Source organism: Lepidochelys olivacea (genome assembly GCF_965140295.1).
Source record: "Lepidochelys olivacea isolate rLepOli2 genome assembly, chromosome: 1".
Lineage (NCBI taxonomy): Eukaryota > Metazoa > Chordata > Testudines > Cheloniidae > Lepidochelys > Lepidochelys olivacea.
Window position 1 is genome coordinate 231,325,936 of NC_140411.1, and position 25,323 is coordinate 231,351,258.

General features: G+C 44.3%; 1 protein-coding gene across 4 annotated transcripts in view; it reads left to right on the forward strand.

Annotated features, from left to right (window-relative positions):
- The first annotated feature begins 17,449 nt into the window (after positions 1–17,449).
- The window catches only part of ARFGAP3 (ARF GTPase activating protein 3), an 80,267-nt gene continuing 72,393 nt past the window's right edge, over positions 17,450–25,323 (forward strand). Inside the window, exon 1 of one of the 4 annotated variants that reach the window (XM_084632380.1) lies at positions 17,450–17,468. Coding sequence is in view for 2 of the 4 variants with exons in the window: in XM_084632377.1 (XP_084488503.1) it covers positions 18,094–18,162 (69 nt within the window). In the remaining 2 variants the exon portion in view is untranslated. Of the gene's footprint in view, positions 17,469–17,580; positions 17,702–17,963; positions 18,163–25,323 lie in introns of those variants that run through there. The other 3 variants (XM_084632379.1, XM_084632377.1, XM_084632378.1) reach the window with 3 other exon arrangements.

Sequence of the window (25,323 nt, forward strand, 5' to 3'; positions counted from 1 at the left end):
AGATAATCTGAGAAGCTTCCACTGCTATTTCCAATGGTGTGCTGCTTGTCCAAAGAGAATTTCCTTTTCTAAAACTGACAATGTAGCAGCATCCTTTACAAGCACTAAATTCACTCCGAATTTAAAAAAAAATTCATGTTGTGCTGAGGAAGCTGACCTTTCTTTTTCTTGTATAGCATCTACCACTGATAACAGCAAGAATAGCCCAAGAGGTAATGTTCAATAAGAAGCAACAGGAAGAGTTCACAAAGATTGTTGCCGTTTAAAAATAACTCCATTTAAAAACTTTCACTGATAGCACTAAATTAAAACATTACTACTGTATTGTATACACAGCAATATCTCCTATTTGGAATGAACGCTGCCAACTCTCACACACTTATTTTTCTTGAAAAATTAATAAAATGAATTTCTTGCTAATTGTAACATTTTAGTTTAACTGATCTAAAAAATTATTGCAAATGCATTTTTCACTATTTATACTGGCTGGCTGCCTCTTGCATTTCACTCTGCTTGGACACTGAAATTACATTATCCTGCTAAATTGTCATCATTTTCAGGTATTAATACTGCAGTTTTTGCACTGCAAATCAAAACTTGGAGGGAAATGTTTAAATCCTTCTCTCCCATATCAGCCCCCCAAAACAAACAAAAACCTTGACAGTTTTTAACATAAAATGTCATGAAAACTATTATTTTTTGAGAAATTCTACATTATATATTATGCTATCTCTCTAAGGTTCTACCAGTCAATGACTTTTGGAGTGAAATTTGTTGAAACGATCTCTTTTTAAAAATTTTTATCCAAAAATATTAAAAGATGAAAAAATTTATGATGAATCTTTTTGTCTCTACAATACTACTGATAGAATTAAGATTTTCTTATCTTACTGCTCCTTGTGCTGTTGATATATCAGGTGGTCCAGTTCCTCAATTGGTTACGATCACTCACTACTTATGTGGTATATTTTTACATAATCTCAAATGTAGAGAGAAACTGTATTTTGTGACTCTTCTTACCTGTGAGGTCATAAACATGATGGAAAACCACTCACATTAATTTCAGTCCTCGATGCTGTGAACTGTTGGATTTTTTCAGTTGCAATTCATCAAATAAACCTGAAATTACATTGACAATGAAGTAGAAACCAGTGTATATTGTTAGCACACTTGACAATTTGCCATGTGAATTCTGATTCTACACTAAATTAGTGAAATTTTCAAAAGTATGTAAAATTCACAAAGCAGACAGTACTTGTACTTAAAAGTAATCATTACGTCTATGCCATATACGCATATCTCTTTACTTGCGTTACTATGCACGAGCAGGAGTCATTGCCCTCTTCCCTCCCTGTGGGTCAAGTATTCTTTATCCATAGAACAACTGCACCCAGGTGCCAGTATAAGCTTCTGTAAGCTGTACTACCAGTCTTCTCCAACCTTGAACTGGAAGGGCTGCTCGCAGTGGTGAAAGGGGAATTCAGCCACTGTGCAAGTGTTCAGCACCTCTTGGGATAAAGCCCTCTGTTCCTGGCCTTACTCCTTGAGATTATCAGTAAGTGTTGCCGCTGGAACGATGCAAATTTGAAATACTTTAATTCCAAGAGGTTACTGATAATTATACAGCACCACAAGAATGCACGATGCTTTACTGACAAACTAGACATTACAAGTCCTGTCCCTGAGAAGCTTACAGTCTAATTTAGGCCCTGATCCTGTGAGCTGTTGTGTGTGACTAGTCCTCTCTGCCTATGCAGAGCCTCATTGACTTCAGTAGGGTTCTATCTGGGCATCAGGCTGCTTGTGTGGAACAGTTTTCAGACTCAGGGCCTTAAATTGTAACACTACAATAAATGGCAATAAACAGGGGAGTGGGGATGCAGGAGTGGAAGCGTGCTGTGCTTATTGTTAAGTTTAAAGCATCTTAGCTTCACTTTGGGGTTTTTGGATAACTAGATTAAAATGTCTAGTGTTCAGAATGAAGGCTGTGGTGATAAGTAATGGGAAGGGTAGGCTGGAAGACATCTTTGTCTTGCTTTAATTTGCCCCCCTGCCCCCTCCCCCATTCCTTAGTTCAGTGATTCAGTTCCATCTCCATTCTTGAACGTCCCAGTGTTTGAATTGGCTGCCCTTGAGTCAACACCTCGTGTGTGCTACTGACTCAAGTAGCTTTATTTGGTAGGATGGATTTTTGCCATTTTTTTTTTGTATCTCACTCTGTCTTTACATCCTTGTTTTTTGCTCTGTTCTGCTTCACACAGGTTTGTTAGACCCTCAAGTTTGTTTTAGCTAAAATAGACTCTGGAATAAATTCCTGGATATCTAATGGGGATGCACCAATCATAAGTCAGCACAGAATTTAGCACCAAATGTTTTAAATGAATTGCACTAAAATTCAGTAACTAATGCATTAAATTAGCATTTCTCAAATATGGCCACCAAGGACTTTTCTTAGAATCATAGAATCATAGAATGTCAGGGTTGGAAGGGACCCCAGAAGGTCATCTAGTCCAACCCCCTGCTCAAAGCAGGACCAATTCCCAGTTAAATCATCCCAGCCAGGGCTTTTCTTGCAGCCTCCTGGGCAGTGATGGGTCGGGGGCAAAGCAGTGGTCCCTCCCTGAGGGCCACCAGCAGGAGTTGGACCCTGTCCCCCTCTGGAGATACAAATGCTGGAGGAGGAGGCAGCTAGTGAGTTCCCCACCTTCCTGGGGATGTAGGCTTGGGCTCCAGCCTTGGGGTGGTGGGCAGCAGGCTCTGGCCACGGGGCTCCAACCCCTGGCTGCGGGGCTCACCCCCCATTGCCCCTGGCCTCTGCTGTCCTATCATGCATTCTCCCCTCCATCCCCCACTTCCCGACCTCCCCATCCAAGGCTTAATTTGTCCCCGGGCTTGCCAGGACTGAGTAAGTCTGCTGCTGTGAAAAGTGATATTTGTATGTTGAATATCACTTTTCACAGCAGCAGATTTACTAGCTAGCAAGTTTTTTTTAAAAAAGTAACCAAAAAAAGGGAAAGAAGCAATAACAAAAAAGACGAGAACCTGCAGAGCACCTTATTTGTGTTTCTATTCTATTTAGGTCCTGTAAAGAAGAGCGACAACTGTACATTATTTTTATTATTGGGTCTGCAAAAAGATTCAATAAATTACAATGATTTGGACATGTGTATGTGCATATATATTTGTTTTTCCTAAAGTTAATTAAGTATTTTAGGAAAAAGTGTCAGCGCAGCCACCAGCAAGAGTTGGTGGCCCCACTTTAAAGCCACCAAAAATTTTGTTGCGAGAATCCCTGCATTAAACTGTGTGCAACATAAGTGCCGTAGTTTTCAGAAATGGTGCATGATGAATCTGCTAATACTACCTTGGAACATAACTGACCCAATTCAATTCTTCAGGCAAAACTTCTATAGACTTCAGTGGGAGATGTGTATGAAGATGTCAGGATGGGGTTAATCTGTAACAGGTCTAGCAATACTGTCTGCTTGTACAGGTGCAGAAAGGCTGGGTTAACAAAATAATCATGTGCATGGACCAAGTTCTATTAGAGCTGGCTTAGTCAGTAACTACTGCTATGAAGGCTGCAAGAAAGATCATATTGATGCTTTGCTATATGGATTATTTTATTTGGTCTTATGCAATGCTGAACATAAGGAATGTCTTTGCTCATGGCTAAGGCATATGCGTAATGTGCATTTATAGCTTTACTACACTGGTAACTAAGTCATTTGAATAATACATATTTTGCAGTTATATGTTATAAATTATATTAATAATTAATTTATCTCATTCCCTACACAATGCCCAAATAACTGGACTTTGCGTTGGGAGTAGTGGCAGCCACCTCCTAACCCACTAGCATGCTGTAGTTAGCTGGAATAACAGCTGCAGGGGCGGTTACAAGATTGAACAGTGGCAATTTTGGGTCAGTGTATCCTCATCAAGGTGGACCCACCTGCCCTTCCCTGCTCCAACCAAAATGGTCTCCTTCACACCTGTCTATTTAGGACCAATAGTGCACACTAAGCTATATCTCTTTAACTGACATACCTCCAAAAGGGCAACTCTTGTTATAACATATCAAGATGTGCATGTGTTAATTGGATGTATTTAGGGTGACCAGATGTCCTGATTTTATAGGACAGTCCTGATATTTGGGGCTTTGTCTTATATACGCACCTATTACCTCCCATCCTGATTTTTCACACTTGCTGTCTGGTCACCCTAGAAGTATTGCACATTATAGTGAGAAAAGAATGTTGTTCTGCATGTTATGTTTATGCATGTAACTACATTACCTGTATACTAAATTTAATTCAATACATCTTAGGCATCTTCAGTAACAACTGTTAATGTCAACCTTGAAATTTAATTTAAAAAAACTTGATTCATCCAAATATTTAAAAGTAGCTGAAACTTCAAAACTGGTGCCTGGGTAGGTGACCTATGGCTAAACAGATCTTTATCAACTTTTCAAAAATAATCTCCAGGCTCAGAATCAATATCTCACTCCTGCTAGAGACGAGGAAGGATGGTCCAGTGGTTAGGGCACTAACCTCGGACTCTGGAGACCCAGGTACAATTCACTGCTCTGCCAAAGACTTCATGTATGACCTTGAGGAAGCCACATAGGACCACATTTTGAGGCACGCTTAGTTTCTCTGGGGCTGATCTAAATCCCATTGCATGGGAGTTTCAATGAAAAATATGGGAAGACTTCCACGCATAAGATTTGTATTTGGCCCTCAGTACTTCAGTTCCTTATCTGTGAAATGGAGATAATAGAACTGCCTTACCTCACAGGGATGTTGTGAATATAAATAAATTAATAAATGTATTAAAGATTGTGAGGAGCTCAGATACTATGGTATGGGGGGACAAAGAAGTACCTAAGATAGATGAGTTATACCTGAGGCTCATAAAATTGCTTCTAAAGAGCAAATTTTGCCATTGGAATGGATGAGATTGCACCAAATACTTTTGTTTTGTAACAAGTAGGATACTCCACAGCCTCCTCTCCGTGAGCACAAATGCTGCCAGTACAGAGTTTATCCTACATACATCTGAACTATGATCAGAATTTCTGTTAGATGGGAAATTCTGATATTTTCACATTTGTTTCTGACCTAAACTGGGACAAAAAGTAGAAATATCAAAATTTTCAGGGAATGAAAAGTTCTAAAACATTTTGATTCAGAAATTATTAAACATCTCATTTTGGCGTTTTCTACTGAAATGAAACATTTAGATATTTTAACATACTTCAGTGTGTTGAACTGACCCAAAACTGACCAGTTCAACATTAAACTGCATCTCCTTATGGTGCTGCATTGTCTGATGGGAGTTGTAGTTTGGGTACTTGAATGCAGCACCTAGGTTGGTCAGAGGGAGACCACATTTCATAATGGAAAATGTAGTCTGGCCAGGAAGCCTATCTTATAGGAAAGACTTGGGGCATGAGATGCCAAACAACAACTCCCCTGAGGCAATACAACACCATAGGAAAACAATATCTAGCTCTTCAATAGCACTTTTCATCCATAGATTTCAAAATGCTTTAAAAGGCAGTCAGTATCATTATCCCCATTGTACAGTTTAATGTTGAACTGACTTGAAACCAAACATTGAGAGTCAGTATAAAAAATCCAAAACATTTAGTTTACGATCGAACTAACCCAAAACGAAATACTTTGGTTTTCCCGATGGCAAATTTTGATTCTTCTTCCATTCAATCTCAGGTGCATGAGCACCCAGTGCACCAGATTTGGAGATTTTTCCCTTAGCGGTATCCATTGGAGCATGCACCTTCTGCTGCTCCATGCTCCTACACAATGGTATAAAGGGAGGAGTCTCCCCTGACCCCACTCATTTTCTTCTTACTGCCCATGTTTGGCAGTTGGAGCATGTTCGCTTGCTTCAGCAAGTTTTCCCTTTCAGTTAAATTGTTTTTCCTCTTGTATATAGTTTTGTACTTATTCAGAGTTAGCTTAGTGTAAGTTTAATTCCTTAGTTGTTTTCAGTAGTTAGTGGAGTGTTGATTCCCACTTGTTCTAGGTGCCAATACCTGGTAATTGGGAATGCTTCTGTCTTTGAGCTTTCAGTTTTGCATATGATGCAGAAAATTTGTGCTGGTGAGTGACCCTCATTCTCTATGTCAAAAGTGCCTTGGTGAGGGTCATTTCTGGGACAGGTGTCAGATCTGTAGTAACTTTAGTCCCCAAACTAAAAGATAGGGAGATGAAACTCCATCACCTTCTGATGGAAGCAGCCCTGTGTCCACCTCCAAAGCCTTCCTGTTCGGAGCAGGCCCTGAGCATTTCTGTTTTAGTCAGAGGTGCCCCTCCAGACATTACTGAGTCTTGGTGCTGCTCTGCTTCTCCAGTACTGAGGAAAAAACGTTGGCAGGATGCTTCAAAGGACTCCGCTCCCAAGAGATCAAGGATCCCAATACCATCAACCAGTAAACAGACTACGAAGCAGCATAGAGTATCCTTAGAAAAGACGCAGTTCAGTGCCAATGGCATCTCATGCAGGGTTGTCGACTCTGACACTGGTGCCTGGGCCATTGAGACTGACTACTGCAGTTGTACCGATGCATTCTGCCATACTGACCGCTTTGATGCAACAGCAGCAACATCAAGGGAAACTCTCGGACCAGTGATGTCTGAGGCATATGCTGCAATGCAAGACCCTAAGACCTATGCCGCTTAGTTCTGGCCTCTCCAGCACTACAGGGGACATCTCACCTGGTACCGCAAACCCTCAGTCTGCATTAGACCTGCCTGCAGGTAGAAATCAGTTTCCAGTACTGTGGGCCGTTTCAGACCCTCCTGCATCTCCTTGTTTGGTGCTGTTCAGAGGCAAGCCCAGTATGCTTCCCTTGCTACCATCATCTTCAGAGTCTTGGTAGCATTCCTTGGCACTGAGGGGTACCATGTGCCCCTGGTCAGTGACTTGGACTCATCTTTGGAATCTGAGATTAGGTCATATGTGCCTCAGTCCTGAGATAAGAAGCATTACTCTCCATCACCAAGGGGTTTTCGCTCTTGGTATCTGGCAGAGGTTCCATGTTGTTCAAGGGTCACGGATCCTTGATCTGGAAGAGGTTGAGGTCCAATGCCCTAAAAGTGGCCAATTTGCAGCCCATGAGGTTTTCCTCCCACCATCAGATCTTCCCTATACCTTCCTCCCTCCAGATCCCCAAGTAGATGCTAGGAAAGTTTGCATGAAGAAGCTTGTGAGTTGGGTACTGAGCAGGAGCAAACTGCTTCAGCAGAACCTCCCTTGGAGTTATAGGAAGTTCCACCTCCACCTCCTCTCCTTTTCTCATCTTCATCACCCATAAGTAGGGCCCTACCAAATTCACAGTCCATTTTGGTTAATTTCATGGCCAGGAGGTTTTAAAATGAGTCAGTTTCACATTTTCAGATGCATACATCTGAAATGTCACAATGTTGTAATTTTGGGGGTACTGAACCAAAGGCGGTCAGGGTGGGAGGGTTGCAAGGCCTTTGTAGGAGGGTTGTGGGAATGCTATCCTTACTTCTGCCCTGCTCCTGGCCGTGGTGCTTCCTTCATAGCTGGGCAGCCAGAGAGGAAGGCTGCTGGCCAGGCATTCAGCTCTAAACCCAGTGCCACCGCCAGCAGCAGCGTAGAAGTGAGGGTCGCAGGGCATGGGGGGTGGTTTACCATATGTCTGGTTTCCTAGCAGCCTCCTGGCACGAAGGGCTAACGGCTGGAGACGCAGCCTCCCGGCACTGGAAGGTGATGGCTGGAGCTGCCAGAGGTTCCCAGAGGTGGGTCTGACCTGCCCTGGGAGCAGCCCCTGCTGGGGAAGAAGTTTTGTCTCTTCCCCATCTCTGGCCAGGATTAGCAGCTGGAGCCCTGCGGTGGGTAGGAGCCTCCAGCTAGCTCCCAGATTTCATGGGGGAGATAAGATTTCAGCATCCATGACGTGTTTTTCACAGCTGTGAATTTGCTAAGGCCCTACCCATAAGATTGTGATGACTGGAGTGTCCTCACTTCTACAGAACGATTACAGGGCCTATCAGAACCTGTTGAAGAGAGTTGCTTCCTCCCTGGACATACAGGTGGAGGTAGTTCAGGAGAGCTCACATAGATTGATGGATATTTATCATCAGGCCCTCCTGAGTAGCTCTCTCCATAAATGAAGATATTCTGGAACCCACAAGGGTTTTGTGGCAAACACCTTTTCTGCCACCAACAGCCAAAAGGACTGAGTGGAGGTACCATGTCTCCTCATGGGATTTGAGCATTTTTATAGCATGCTTCTACCTCAAAGTTGAAAAACTGGACTACAATTTCATATCCTGAACCAAAAGCCTTGCTGGGTAGATATGATTTCTCCCTCTGGGACCATGTTAAGTTGGTGGACAAGTTACCAGAGGATGACAGGCAAGACTTTCAGCCAGTAGTGGAAGAGGGAAAGCTGGTAGCTAGGATGTCTCTCCAGGCTTCATTGGATGGGGCAGATTCTGCAGCCAGGGCCATGACATCTGTGATCTCAACTCACAGATATTCATAGCTTCCATCGCTGGGTCTGCCAGAGGAGGTCCAACAGACTATCAGGATCTCCCATTTGAGGGATCAACCTTCTTTTCCTAGCAGATTGATCAGCTTCACAGTCTCAAGGACTCCAGGGCTACATTGAAGTCTTTAAGGATTTATACTCTGCTCCCTAAAAAGATGCAATTCCGCCTTCAGTCATTCCACCATTATGATTCCTTTATGCCTAGGAATCCTGATCAATCTAGAAGGAAGGGGAAGTGTCACAGGAGGAAATTACGACCTCCTTACTTTTGGTCTTTAGCAAGCTCATCTAGATAGCCTGGAAATTCTAAGCAGTCTTTTTGACAGCCTTGCAAAGGATAGCTTACCAGTTTGCCTTATGCCAGCTTCTCCTATCCCTGATTTTTCCAACAAGTTATCCTACTTTCTACCTGCTTGAACCCATATTCACACAGATCAGTGGGTCCTAAGCATTGTGGAGTTGCGATACACCCTTAGTTTTTCTCTCTCTCCTTTCTACCACCCTTCCCCATCCTTTTCAGGGACCACTCTGACAAGGAGTTTGTCCTTTGGGAGATGCAGCCTCTTGTCCTGTTGGGAGCTATTGCGGAGGTCCCTCCTTTACCCATAGGAAAAGGGTTCTATGCACACTACTCCCTATTCCAAAGGCAAAAGGAGGTCTCAACCCCATATTAGGCTCATGAGAGCTAAACAAATAGATAAAGAAAATAACATTTTCTATGGTCATTCTGACGAAATTGCCTCCCTAGTTCCTGGTGACTGGTATGTTGTCCTTGACTTAAAGGACACTTATTTTCATATTTCAGAGTAGCAGCTGTGTTAGTCTGTATCCGCAAAAAGAAAAGAAGGACTTGTGGCACCTTAGAGACTAACAAATGTATTTGAGCGTAAGCTTTCGTGAGCTACAGCCATCTGTCAAAGCCACAGGGGATTCCTCAGATTTATAGTCAGTGAATTCCATTATCAGTTTACAGTTCTGCCCTTTGGCCTATCCATGCATTATTTACAAAATTCATGACAGTGGTGACTATGTTCCTAAAGAGATTAGGAGTATGTGTTTCCATACCTGGAAGACTGTTTGGTGAAGGGTCGGTCCAGATAGAATTCAATGTGGCCAAGATCCAGATCCCTTTTCAGAGTTTTGGGGCTGCTGATCAATAAGGACAAGTCAGTCTTCTCCCCTGTTCAGAGGATAGAGATTATAGGGACAGTCCTGGATTCCACAGTAGGCTGGGCTTTCCTCCCACAAACCAGATTCTAAACTGTTAGCTATTTCATTAGATCTGAAGGCTCATCCAACCATAACCATAAGGAACTGCCTCAGACTTGTGGGGTACATGGCCTCATGTACATATGTTTGGCATGTCATGCTTTGTCTCAGGAAGTTGCAGAGCTGAGTGAGCTCAGTGTACCTCCTGATTCCTCATCAACCCGACATGCTAGTTTGAGTGCCCACAGGAGTAGCCTCCTTGGACTTGTGGATGGACGCAGCCAATGTACCTTTGTCACCCCCACAGCCCACGTTGATTCTGGTTACAGATGCTTCTTCTAGAGGTTAGAGAGCCTACCTGGGGGTTCTACAGACTCAAGGTCTCTGGTCTCTCCATATAAATGTGACGCAGTTAAGAGCCATTCATCTAACCTGCCAGGCTTTCCTCCCCCACATCAAGTGAAATAATTTACTTTTTTTATGGACAACATAGCAGAAATGTTCATAGAATCATAAAAATGTCTTCCTGGAACGGATCTCGAGAAGTCATTGAGTCCAACCTCTTGCGCTGTGATATGACCAAGAAACCTACCCCATCCCTGACGAGTGTTTCTCCAACCTATTCTTAAAAACCTCAAATGATGGGGATTCCACACCATCCCTTGGAAGCCTATTCCAGAGCTTAACTACCCTTGTACTTAGAAAGTTTTTCTTAATATTTAACCTAAATCATCCTTGCTGCAGAATAAGCTCATTACTTCTGCATGTCCATGGAAGATATGACAAGAACAACTGATCATTGCCCTCTATATAACAGCCCCTAACTCTGGGGGGACCTGATAACAGTCTTCATCTATGTTATCTTTTCTAAATTCTAAACATGCCCAGTTTATTTAACCTTTCTTCACAGGTCACGTTTTTTAAGCTTTAATTTTTTTTTGCTTTCCTCTGGACTCTCTCCAATTTGTCCATCTTTCCTAAGTGCGGTACCCAGAATTGGACAAAGTACTTCAGCTGAGGCATCACAAGTGCCAAGTAATGGGAGTTACCTCCTGTGTCTTATATACAATACTCCTGTTAATACACCCCAGAATAATATTAACCTTTTTTGCAGCTGTATAACAGAAATTAACTCATTTACTAAATCTGTGATCCATTATAATCCTAGATCTTTTTCAGCAGTATAATCATCTAGCCAGTTATTCCCATTTTGTAGTTGTGCATTGACTTTTTTTCTTCCTAAGTGAAGTACTTTGCACTACTTTATTGAATTTCACCTTGCTGAATTCAGACCAATTCTTTAATTTGTCAACATCACTTTTAATTCTAATCCTGTGCTCCAAAGTTCTTGCAACCCCTCAAAGCTTGGTGTCATCTGCACATTTTATAAGCATATTGTCCACTCCATTATCCAACTCATTAGTGCAAACGTTAAATAGTAGTGGCCCCAGACTGACCCCCATGGATCCCCAATAGATATGTTCTCCTAGTTTGCCAGTGACTCTTTAACTACTCTTTGAGTATGGTCTTTCAACCAGTTACCTTATAGTAACTTCAGGTAGACCACATTTCCCTAGCTTGCTTACCAGAATGTCATGTGGGACTGTGTCAAAAGGCAGATGTGAAGAAAAGCTCTGGTGTGTAGCTCAAAGTCGTCTCTCTTCCATCAACAAAAGTTGATCTAATAAAAGATATTTACTTTACCCATCTTGTTTTACTAAAATCTCCCAGCCACTAAGCCAGTAATCCTGTCAAGGAAATAAATTAGGTTGGTTTGGCATAATTTGTTTTTGACAAATCCACATTGGCTATTCCTTATAACCATATTATCTTCCAGGTGCTTACAAAATAATTGTTTAATAATTTGTTCCTGTATCTTTCCAAGTATCGAAGTTAGGCTGACTGGTCTGTAATTCCCCAGGTCTTTGTGCCCCTTTTTAAAGACAGGCACTATGTTTGCCCTTCTCCAGTCTTCTGGGACCTCCCTCATCCTTCAGGAGTTCTCAAAGATACAGTAATTGCTAGTGGTTCTGAAATTGCTTCAGCTAGTTCTTAAGTAGCTACTGGTGAATTTCATTGGGCCCTGCCAACTTGAATATATCTAATTTACCTAAATATTCTTTAACCTGTTCTTTCCCTATTTTGGCTTGTATTACTTCCCCTTTCTTCATGTTATTTGTGTGAACATTTGGTTACCATTAACCTTTTTAGTGAAGACTAATGCAAAATAGGCATTTAAAACCTCAGCTTTCTTGATGTCATCAATTATTAGTTCTCCTTCCCCACTAAGTAGAGGAACTATGTTTTCCTTCATCTTTCTCTTGCTCCTAATGTATTTAAAGAACCTCTTCGGGTTATTGCTCTTTATGTCCTCTGCTAGATGTAACTTATGTTCTACATCAACAGACAGGGGAGGGGCCTGATCTGATTGTCTCTGCCAAGAGGCGATACAGCTTTGTGAGTTTTGTATCACCAATGCGATTCACTTCAAAGCGTCCCACCTTCCAGGTGATCAGAACAGTCTGGCAGACCACTTGAGCTGAACTTTCACCAGATCATAAAAAAATGGGGGTTGCCATACCAACTCTCATGCTGGGTTGGTGTGGCAACCCCTATTTTTTCATGCTCTGTGTGTGTGTATCTATATAGATATCTATATATCTGTATTTTCCACTGCATGCATCTGATGAAGTGGGCTTTAGCCCACGAAAGCTTATATTAAAATAAATTTCAAATCTGTTATAGGATGTCCTAGGATTTGAAAGTGGCTATACTTGAACTAAAAAACTTCAGAAACACTTCAAAGAGAAACAGCAGAACTAAAATTCATTTGCAAATTTAACACCATTAATTTGGGCTTGAATAGGGACTGAGAGTGGCTGGCTCATTACAGAAGCAGCTTTGCCTCTCCTGGAATTGACACCTCCTCATCTATTGTTGGGAGGGGTCTACATCCACCCTGATTGAATTGGCCCTGTCAGCACTGGTTCTCCACTTGTGAGGTAACTCCCTTCTCTTCATGTGTCAGTATATTTATGTCTACATCTGTAACTTTCACTCCATGCATCTGAAGAACTGAGGTTTTTACCCACAAAAGCTTATGCTCAAATAAATCTGTTAGTCTTTAAGATGCCACCGGACTCCTTGTTCTTTTTGTGGATACAGACTAACACGGCTACTTGAGTCCTGTACTGGACTGACTGTGTACTAAGGTTACCTAGTATAGCTCTGAAGGAATGCTTTTGCAGGCTGGGCTGATGAACAAACTTCTTCAACTGTCAAACCTACCCATTCATTGATTTGAGGCAGGAGACTCCCTCTTGTGGGATTTATTTAAAATTTCTTCCTGTTGCAATATAGCCTTTTCTTCTCTGAATTGTAAAGAACCATTTCAGAGGCTTCTAATTGAAGCCCCTGTGTTGAGATCCCTGTCCTGTCCTGTAGGCTCTCAGGTCCATCACATGTACGCCTGCATCACAGGTGCTTCACTTGCTAATGCTCCAGCATCTGGACAGCTCAAAAATAGCATTCTTCACTGCCTCAGGCCGCCTCCTTCCTTCCAGCCAACTCTAGCCACCCACTTCCACCTGCCTCTAGAGTGACCAGATGTCCTGATTTCATAGGGACAGTCCTGATTTTGCAGTCTTTTTCTTATATAGGCTCCTATTACCCCCCACCCACTGTCCCTATTTTTCACATTTGCTGTCTGGTCACCCTACCTGTCTCCGGCACAGCCCTGGTACTATCCCCTTTCTGAGCAGCATCAGACTGTCCCCTTTTCAACTGAGTGGCATTGGCACCCTAACAGGATTGTCTGGCTATGTGGACTCTCTCCTCAGGCCCTACGCTACCAGCACTCCCAGCTATCTTCGAGACACCTCTGATTTCCTGAGGAAACTACAATCCATCGGTGATCTTCCAGAAAACACCATCCTGGCCACTATGGATGTAGAAGCCCTCTACACCAACATTCCACACAACGATGAATTACAAGCCGTCAGGAACAGTATCCCCGATAATGTCACGGCAAACCTGGTGGCTGACCTTTGTGACTTTGTGTTAGCCGACGGCCAAGGATGTTTGGTGAGGTGCCAGCTATGCCCGTTTATACCATCCGTGACTTTAACTAGGACGCACTCTCCCGTCGCGGCGGGCAGCCCGGGCTAGGCTGACGGATGCCCCAAGGTCCTAACCACCCGTGACTTTAACTGCTAGAGCTCAGAGCTCCTTCGCAGCGGGCAGTCAATACTGACTGACAGGTGCCCCAATGGCAGCACTAAGAGCCTCTCCACACCCGTGACTTTAACTGCTAGAGCTCAGAGCTCCTTCGCAGCGGGCAGCCAGGATTGACTGACAGGTGCCCCAAGAGTTTGCCCCGTGGAGGCGGCACAACTCAACGCTAGGCTCTTAGTACTCTCACCTAATGGCCAGGCTTTAGAGCCAAAACGGCTGAGGTTCTTTAATTGTGTTGGCTGCTTTACAGTAAACCAGAGAAAACAAGTCAGGCTTATGCACAAATGGTTACCAAAATTTATTAAGCTAGATTCTAATCATGTGGTTACAAAATTGCTAGTGCCTACTTATTTAAATGTAGAGATGTTACACACACAAACAAGTTACAACACTGAAGCCACAATCCCAAAGAAAGAAAACAAAGTATAGAGCTCTATTTCAAAATATGTGTACACTAAAGATAGGAGATCAGGTGTGGGTGCTTCTTACCCTCCTTGCATCTCTCGATTCCAGCGGTGCCAAGCCAGGATCGGTCACTCAATTCCACGGAAAGACGAATAAGGGACAAGGCTTAGGGACCCTCTTAGCTGCAGAAGCCTTGGGAGGCTGTCACTTATCTGACCAGCAGATAGATAGTGAAAAGCACTCAAAAATCATGGGTTTCAGAGTAACAGCCGTGTAGTTAGTTAGTATTCGCAAAAAGAAAAGGAGTACTTGTGGCACCTTAGAGACTAACCAATTTATTTGAGCATAAGCTTTCGTGAGCTACAGCTCACTTCATCGGATGCATACCGTGGAAACTGCAGCAGACTTTATATATACATATAAATACATATATATACATATATACATATAAAGTCTGCTGCAGTTTCCACGGTATGCATCCGATGAAGTGAGCTGTAGCTCACGAAAGCTTATGCTCAAATAAATTGGTTAGTCTCTAAGGTGCCACAAGTACTCCTTTTCTTTTTTCAAAAATCATGGTGCTGTAGGTCCCCTACTTATACCTCTGTACTCCTTTATTCTCTTTCTCCTTTCTTATGCCAAATTGAGGCTGGTCTGTCTGGTTGACGCCAGCTTTCGCAAGAGTAGTTTACACTTGCAAGGGAGAGAAACAATAAGTTTCGACTACTGGACATTTCTTTTATCAGGGTAAATATTTTCCCACCTAGGATGTTGGTGTGTGTGCATCACGCTATTTAGTAGGGGCTAAGAGCTATGTCTGTCACAGGGCCTCTGCCTGCTGTGAGCTTAATCGTTGTATCTGCTTCCAGAGGCACATTGTAGCAGCACACCTGTGCTTTTCACAGCTTCAAAGGCTGTGCTGGAATATATGTTAAGTGCCCTGTTCCGGCTTCCTCCTGTGTTTCTAGCAATGCTGGTCTGAGGTGGGGGGGCGGAGCTGGCTGTCTGGCTACACTTTGTCCTCACCCATAACTATTTCACATTTGGGGACAATGTATACCTTCAAATCAGCGGCACTGCTATGGGTACCCACATGGCCCCACAGTATGCCAACATTTTTATGGCTGACTTAGAACAACGCTTCCTCAGCTCTCGTCCCCTAACGCCCCTACTCTACTTGCGCTACATTGATGACATCTTCATCATCTGGACCCATGGAAAAGAAGCCCTTGAGGAATTCCACTCTGATTTCAACAATTTCCATCCCACCATCAACCTCAGCCTAGACCAGTTCACGCAAGAGATCCACTTCCTGGACACTACTGTGCTAATAAGCGATGGTCACATAAACACCACCCAATGCCAGAAACCTACTGACTGCTATTCTTACCTACATGCCTCCAGCTTTCATCCAGACCACACCATACCACACAATCCATTGTCTACAGCCAAGCTCTGATCCAACTGCATTTGCTCCAACCCCTCAGACAGAGACAAACACCTACAAGATCTCTATCAAGCGTTTTTAAAACTACACTACCCACCTGCTGAAGTGAAGAAACAGATTGACAGAGCCAGAAGAGTACCCAGAAGTCACCTACTACAGGACAGGCCCAACAAAGAAAATAACAGAACGCCACTAGCCATCACCTTCAGCCCCCAACTAAAACCTTTCCAGTGCATCATCGAAGACCTACAACCTATCCTGAAAAATGATCCCTCACTCTCACAGATCTTGGGAGGCAGGCCAGTCCTTGCTTACAGACAGCCCCCCAAACCTGAAGCAAATAGTCTCCAGCAACCACACACCACACAACAAAATCACTAACTCAGGAGCCTATCCGTGCAACAAAGCCCGATGCCCACTCTGTCCACATATTTATTCAACTGCCACCATCATAGGACCTAATCACATTAGCCACGCCATCAGGGGCTCATTCACCTGCACATCTACCAATGTGATATATGCCATCATGTGCCAGCAATGCCCTCTGCCATGTACACTGGCCAAACCAGACAGTCTCTATGCAAAAGAATAAATGGACACAAATCTGACCTCAGGAATCCATAACATTCAAAAACCGGTAGGAGAACACTTCAACCTCTCTGGCCACTCAGTAAAAGACTTAAGGGTGGCAATTCTGCAACAGAAAAGCCTCAAAAATAGACTCCACCGAGAAATTACAGTGCTTGAATTAATATGCAAACTAGATACCATTAATTTGGGTTTGAATAGAGATTGGGAGTGGCTGGGTCATTATACAAATTGAATCTATTTCCCTATGTTAAGTATCCTCACACCTTCTTGTCAACTGTCTAAGTGGGCCATCTTTATTATCACTACAAAAGTTTTTTTTTCCTCCTGCTGATAATAGCTCATCTTAACTAATTAGCCTCTTACAGTTTGTATGGCAAATTCCACCTTCTCTGTATGTGCATGTATTTCTTCTTACTATATGTTCCATTCAATGCATCCGATGAAGTGGGCTGTAGCTCACGAAAATTTATGGTGTAATAAATTTGTTAGCCTCTAAGGTGCCGCAAGTACTCCTGATTTTTTTGCGGATGTAGACTAACACGGCTGCTATTCTGAAACCATACATAATCAGGTTTGGCAGAATTCAATTTTTAAAATAATTTTGATCCATTTAAATTTTCATAGGGGGGTGAAATTATGGGGTGGGGGAATCACCATTATGTAAAATATACAAAGTAAATATCCCTCAATGAAATTTTAGTATCGGCTCCGCCCGCCTTTTTTCTTTGCCTCTCTGTAAATCCTGAGGGTGGGGGATGAGAATATTTTTCCATGGGGCGGTGTGTGTACGATGACACGGACGTTAACTGACAGCTCTCGCGTCCTTCCACGGGGCCGTGTGTGCGGTGTTAAAGCCGCTGCTGGCAGCGGGCGGCAGGGGAGTCAGGAAGGCTTTGCGGAGCGTGAGGGTCTCTTCGCAGTGGCCCGGGAACGCGGAGACGGGGCGGGATAGATGCTGGAGACGGGGCGACGGAAGCAGCCTGAGACGAAGGGACTTGCCCCCCCCCCCCAACCACACTCAGCGGCTGCGGGGTGGGCGCCTGACGCCTCGGGTCTCCAGCTCCGAGCGGTGCTATGGCTGGTTCGGGGGGCGGCGACTACTACGAGCGCAAAGCGAAGGCGGGCGGGGCGCGACGGCGCGGGGGGCAGCGGCCACTAACGGCTGTCAAGCCCCCAGGGCGCACGACGGCCAGTCGGGACGCGGCGCGGCGGCTCCGGCAGGCTCCGGCTGAGGCCTCTCAGCCTCCCCCGGGAAGCGCCAAAAGGTTTGGGGGGGCGGGGTTTCCATCTCCCTCTGCCCCGTCGTCTCGTGGTGTAGCCCGAAGTCCCCTGGCTCCGCCTTCGCTCGGCCGCAGGGTAAAGTGGCGGTTAGCGGGCCTTGAGACGGGGGCGAGGCGCGCGCGAGCAACTCCGGCCCCCGGCCCAGGCGGAACGTGGACGGCGCTTTCCCGCGCAGCGCCCCGCCCCCTCGCTCTCGCGCGCTCAGGCCCCGCCCCCTCGCTCTCGCGCGCTCAGGCCCCGCCCCTCGCGGGCCGGCCCGCTCAGCGCCCGCCCCATCCGCCTGTGCTGCGTGCGTGGGGTGCGGGCGCGGGTGCGGGCGGCTCCTTCGCTCTCCTGCCCTGCCGCCGCCGAGAGCGGCCCGCCGCGCGGCCCGGCCATGTGCGAGCCCCGCAAGCAGGACATTGTCGCCATCTTCAAGCGGCTCCGCGCCGTCCCCACCAACAAGGTAACGGGGCCGCGGTTGGGCGGGAGCCGGCGCTGAGGGGCGGGGGGAGCTGAACTTTGTTAGTGACACGTCGCACTGTTGGGAGCGGGAGGGGGCGGTGCCAGCGGATACCTTCTCCCCCCCGCCGTGACTGGCCAGTGGGATCATGGGGGGGCCCCTCTCCCCCCTCTGGCACCGACCCACCATTGCTTCCCCCTGCCTGCTGTGGGCAGCCCTTGCAGGACCCGTGCTCGGGGGGCGGGGGGGTCTGTCATCACGGAGGAACAGCCTTTTGTTTAGCCTGGCGGGGGCGGAGGGATGGCTGCTCTCTACAGGGGAAACACAAGGGAGGGCGAGGGGCTGTATAAGCTAAAGGATGATGTTGGCATAAGAACAAATGAGTGTGAACTAGCCCTGAACAAACTCAGGTTGGACGTTAGAAAAAGGTTTCTAACCACCGGGGGCGTGAGGTTCTGGAACAGCCTCCCAAAGGGAGTAGTGGGGGAGGCGGAGGCGGGGAGGGGGAACCATTTGATTAGTTTTAAGTGGGGAGCCGGGCACTAATAAATTGGATTGTGTGGTGGGGGGCAGGGTTCACTTCCGGTTTATGTCTTATGTTCCTAAAGCTCATACTTCAGGGTTTCAGTCAGCCTCTGGCTGGTGTCAAAAAGGGATGTGGCTGGCCTCCCCCAATTTAATGTGTGTGTATGTTCAGTCGAACCTCCGAGTTACCAACACCTCAGGAATTGAGGTTGTTCCTAACTCTGAAATGTTTGTAACTCTGAATAAAAGGTTGTGCTTGTTCTTTCAGAAGCTTACAACTGAATATTGACTTAATACAGCTTTGAAACTTTACTATGCAGAAGAAAAATGCTGCTTTTAACCATCTTAATTTAAATTAAACAAGCACAGAAACAGTTTCCTTACCTTGTCAAATTTATTTTTTTCAATGTTCCCTTTACTTTTTTTTAATAGTTTGTTTAAAACTGTGTATTTGCTTTATTTTTGGTCTGTGCTGCTGCCTGATTGTGTACTTCCAATTCCAAATGAGGTGTGTGGCTGACTGGTCAGTTCATAACTCTGGTTCATAACTCTGAAGTTCTACTGTGTGTGTGTATATAATATATATATATATATATATTTAATCTCCTTCCTCTGAAGGATGAGGGATGGCCACGGCTGCAGATGAGACATTAGACTGGGAGGATCAGAGCTCTGAGGTGGCACCGGACATGCTCTATCTCTTTCTCTCCCGCCTCGGGTTCTTGGCTGGCTGGTTCTTACTCACATGCTTAAAGTCTAAGTGATTATCACATGTGGGGTCCGGAAGGAATTTTCCCCCAGCCTAGCTTGGCAGTTGACCTTGGAGTTCTTTTTTTCCCCTTCATCTGCAGCATATGGTGCAGGTCACCTGCCAGGATTTTCTGGGTATGTCTCAATCATTTCCCTGTTATTGTAAACCTCCCCTGAGTGACTCACCCCCAGTAGGGCTCTTGTCAAAGCCTCCCCCTGCTTCACTGCCCCTACTCCACCCTCCTGCCCCCCAGTATGAGGAGACTTAGGATCTAGCCCACATCCTTTCCCCCCATCTCTCCTTCTGGGAAGGGGCAGGCAATACAGGCTCCATCATTATGTTTTCAACCCAATTTACCAGGAAGGAGTGTTGCCTCTCCTAGGGAGGGAAACCAGCATGCAGCCTGGGAGAGGTGAGTATGGGGAGCAGGGTGCTCTAACCTCTTGCACCCCAATCTTCCCCTGCTTCCAAACAGCTGTTACTTTATGGATAGAGCTTCCCATGTTCAGGACAATCACAAATGAAACCTCTCAATCCCTGTGTGAGGTGGGTAAGTAGCATCATCCCTATTTTACAGGTGAGGAATGGAAGCAAAGAAAGTTTCAAAACAGAAGCTATGGTTAGACTGCAGTGGATTTAACATCTGGTCTCTTTCCTGAAACTACTTGAAATTAATAAAAGTGGCATCATTCTTTTTGTAGTCCATAAATTGTGCTGTTGTCTTATTGCAAATTACTTGGACCATTGTCCCATCGGCACTTTGTTTCCTCAGTGTTCTGAAGCATTGTTTCATTTTGTTGATGCCTTTGCACTAAGATGTTCAGTTAGCTTTTATAAACTATGAAGAAAACTTTATTCACTAAGAATCCCTTCAAAACTATGACAACTAATTTCATTGGCCTTCATTTGCACCTAATGAAAGGAAAAATCCAAATATGAAAGATGTATGATTTGTAGTATAATCTCAGAATATTCTTCACAGTTTTCTCATAAAGTATTGTTTTATGCTTTGGCCCTACCAAAATAGACCAGTGGTTTTCAAACTTTTTTTTCTGTGGACCCAGTTGAAGAAAATTTTTGATGCCCATGACCCAACAGAGTTGGCGATGAGGGGTTTGGAGTGTGGGAGGGGCTCAAGGCTAGGGCAGAGGGTTGAGATGCAGGGGTAAGGGCTGTGGGGTGGGGCTGGAGATGAAGGGGTTCCAGGTTGGGGGGGGTTCAGGGCTGAAGCTGGGGTTCAGGTCTGGGGTGGGGCTGGGTATGAGCGGTTTGGGGTGCAGGAAGAGGTTCCAGTTTTGGGGGGGGGCACATGGTCAAGGTGCGGATTTACCTCTGGTGGCTCCCAGTCAGTGGCGCAGCCAGGGTGCAGAGGCAGGCCTCCTGCCTGTCCTGGCACTGCAGTCCATACTGTGCCCCAGAAGTGGCCAGCAGCAGGTCCACACAGCTGTCGCCCGCATGCACCCCCCGCCTCCTCCAGCATGCAGAGACCGTGCTCAGGGCAGGGCCAGGATGTGGAGCCCTGTGGCCCCACTGCTGGCCGCTTCCGGGGTGCAGCGCAGTGTCGGAGCAGCTAGGCACTAGCCTGCATTAGCTGGGCAACACCGCCGATGGGACTTTTAACATCCCGGTTGGCATTGCTGACCAGAGCTGCTGGGTCGCTGAGCAAGGCGACCCAGTGCCTTTTGAGTCGCGGCCTGAACTTTGAAGAACGCTGAAATAGACAGGTAAAATTAAATGCATATGTATCCTGGAACTGTCTGAGGCATGGATTCTGTCTTGTTACTGTTTGTAAAGTGCCTAATAACATTTTAATTCTATATGAAAAACAGTAGTAATATGTTGAGGCCTATATGATTCAACATTTTGGCCTAATAGTCACCCTAACTGGTATGCGCTGAGGAGGGTGAGGCCTTGTCTTCGAGGCCTTGCCCTACAACTCGAGTCCCATCCACAAACGCTTCCTCAACTTGTATATAGTGGTGCTTTTAACTCAGGTTGGCTGGTCTGTCAGGCATAGACTAAAGCTTGAATTAGCACAATTTGTTAGCTGCTAACACAACTATTCTGTCTTGGGACACAGACTAGCTCCACTCAAATGCAGCTAGTCCTCCAATACCTACCCTCAGTTCCCCCCATGTGCCCAGAAAGGACAAACAAAATCTAACCCAATACATTGGGAAATAATTTATAGAGCAGCTCAACTTACTTTGGTGCAAAGAACTTTTAGAAATATGCCTGTAGAAGAAGTCTTAGGGCTACACGAAAGTGAGGGCAGCAGCTGAAATGTTATTTTCTTGTATGGCCTCAATTACTCAAGTTAGGCTAACTCAAGAGGAGTATCTCAAGTTTTGTTAACTCAAGTGACGCTGCATCTCATTCACTTCCAAAGACAGAGAGAAGAAGGGGGAGAGGGGAGGAAGAATGACAATTCATTGTCCCAACAACTTTCCTCTGTGTGTGTGTGTGTGTGTGTGTGTTGAAGTGCATAATGTTTCAGTCTTCAAAGGTAACATAATTTTGTTAATTTATTCTTTTATTTTTTGTTACAACTTGTCCTGTGTCCTCTTTTTCTAGGCATTTCCTTATCTGTTCTCTCTCCCTCCCTCCCAACCCCCCCAAGCTTTCCGTACTTTCTTTCATGTTGATTTTTTGCTGACATGAGGAGGAAGTGCAAGACTTGGAAAAGCTGCGTATTTTCATATTTCTTACTAATGTCCTTTGGTTGTACTGCTGCTGTAAATATTAAAATATGCAATTTGGGAAGAACTTGGGTATTGTTGGCATAATTTATTACAGCCCTCCCAACCCTGAGCAAAATAAGCTGTACTGGGAAAACTGCATCTACACTAGAGGCTTTTGCTGATGGTTATGTTGGTCATAGATCACATCTCATCATTCCCCTGACCAGCACAGCTATGGCACCATGTCTGCACTACCATTTATGTCGCTCAGGGGTGTGAAAAAACACTCCCCTAAATTTTGCTGGCATAAGTGATAGTGTGCATAGTGGTAATAGCTACTGGCACTCTTTGGGGGTGGTTTATGTCGATGGGAGAGCTCTCTCTTGTCAGCATAGAGCAGCTACATGAGAAATCTTACAGTGGTGCAGCTGCATTGGCACAGCTGTGCCGCTGTAATTTTTCTAGTGTAGCCCTAAGTCTTATTTACTTAAAATTTTTGTATAATTAAGTAATCCTTTCAGCTAAATATTTGATTTAATTTACTGACCTTTCAAAAATTATAAAAACATCAAAGCAGCTGGTGTTTGTGTTGTCAATTTTTGTGTCCCTGTTCAATGCTACAAATTAGGGAATAACTAATCTCTTTAAACTGTAAGTTTTTCAGGGCATGGTCTGTCTTTACTTTTGTGTATAATGCAGTTCCCATTGTCAATGCGTCACTAAAAGATCAGAATAATTAATTGCCTATATTTGAAGAGAGCAAAAGTTTTGTAACAGTCAAAATAGATTATTTATCAACACTATATGTAGTTTGATATATAAGTTAATTGTATTGTTTTAAAATTAATATATCTAGGGAAGATATTACTCGGAGGGATGAGTGCTGAATTCAGTTAATCTGCTCAACTCCTTAAGTGCCACACCCACCAAAATCTCTTAGGGCTACGTTTAGTGTATTTCCATATCAGGTAGTGGTATATATCATTATATATACAGAGATGGTACTGTGTAAGTACTGGTTTAATAAATGTGTGTTGCAAGACACTAAAGAGTTTATCTGAGTTATCTGTTCTCTGGTGCAAACATGCTGATTATCTGATGCTTGCTTTTTCAGAAATGACTATTAAGCTGATGAACAGAAAAGCTTCCTTTAAAAAACATTTTAACATCCAAAATCAGTGCAGTAGAAACAGGATTACAAGCAAAACTTGAAATAAAGTAACTGAGAATGATGTTATGCTTTAATTACCTGCTAGAATCTAGGATCAGGGTTCTGTTTTCCTTGCGGGAGTTGACAAATGTCTGCCCCTAAAACGGTGTAGGGAATACTCTGCTCTATTTTTAGGTGGAAGTGATTTCATAAACTAGTTCAGAAATGCTAGTTCTAATTAAAATTTATATTTATTTCCTGTCGCAGTCCATGCAAGTTGAGAATAAAAAAGAGTTCAGAATGCTGAGCAAAATGAATGTGAATATTGTTTTAATGAGGAGGACGATTCTACTTCTGCAACAACAGTGGTGTGCACAGTGCCTAATACCTAAGATGCAGTGTCTACAAAATAGTAGACTTCACAAAAAGCCTTCAGAGGCTTTTATACATTGTTTCTGTATACCCAACTATTTACAAATTATACATGAATTTTCTCAGAGGACACAGTAAAATGGCCTGTTCATTTAGAGCTAGACCCTGCACCAGCAAAGACAATGAACTTCAATGCACTGCAATAGTCAAATTTACAAGATGATGCAATCAGTTTTAAGATGATGCAATCAAGAAAGCTATAAGAGAACAAATGTTTATAAATCACATAGAAAAATGGAATATTTTGGACTACGTATTATGTTGAACTTTTAAAACACTTTGTTTAAACATAACTGCTTACTGACATTCAGATATTTTTCTCCTATGTTCACTGGGGTAGGTTGTTAGAGATTAGGACCCAGAATAGAGCTGTAAATCTATTCTGGTGTCTCATGTTTAGAAATAAGCAGGTTGGTCTTATTAGCTTCAGCCCAAGAGTATAAACTTTTTCTTTCCTTCCGTTAGAAGGAATTGGGGGTGGTGAAACAGGAGATCTTAAAGAAAAAGTCTGGAAATAGCCAATTTAAAAGGAAGTCCAGGCTAATATTTGAAATTTTTATGATAATTTTGAATTATTAAAAAAAAAAGAAAGGGGATGAGTTTTGGACATTAAGTCTGTGTTGATAGCAAGATTTTTTTTATAATGTGGCATAATTAAGGGCATAACTGCACTACAGCCTCTATAGCAGAACAGCTACAGTGCTGCAGCTGTGCTGCTATAGTGCTGTAGAGTAGACAGTTCCTACATCAACAAAAGGGATTTTTACACTGATGTAGTTAATCCATCTCTCCAAGAGGCAGTACTGTAGCTAGGTTGAGGGAAGAATTCCTCTGTCTAGTTAGTTGCTTCTACAGCAAGGCTTAGGTTGACCTAACTTTGGCACTCAGGGTGCGAAATTTTTCATAGCCCAGAGCAAAGTATTTAGGTTGGTCTGATTTTTAAGTGTAGATTAGGACTTAGTCTATTTGCAGTAAATGTTTTAAAGGAAAAAGAGCTGTAAACTTCGTCGCTTCTGTAGGCTGAGAGCATTGCACACATCAAGGGCTTTTTGTGTTCCTCCATTTAGTCCTCCCACAAGTTCTTTGTGTGCTACTCTCCCATCTCCCTCTGTTTCAGGGACTCCCTGCAATCCTCCTCCCCTAAAGCCAGGTCTGTGTCTGCCCCCTCATTATCTCCTTCCTCACCATGCCAGGGGCTCTGTGTTTTCCCTATGTCTCATTCCCCCTGCCATTGTCTCCCATCCCCTCCCCCCATAATGCAAAGGGCTTTTTGTGACTCCGCATTCCCCTATGCTAAGGACTCTCTGTGCCTCCACATTTCCCTCCTTTCCCACCATGGCAGGAGCTCTGTGTTTTCCCAGGGTCTCCTCTCTCCATACCATTGTCCCCCATTCTCCTCATTATAATAAGGGCTCTAAGTTCCTCCCCCCCGCCCCATTTCCTCCTCCTGTCCATGCCAGGGGCTCTGCGTACCCCTTTTCCCCCCCATGCCAGAGTCCCCAGTTATTATTCCCTTGTAATGAGCTTTTGGTGCACCTCTGTCACCCCTGTCCCCTCCACCATTTTACAACGTTCTGTCTCGGAGACAAGTCATTCAGGTTGTGTTACTGTAAACTCTGTTGGAA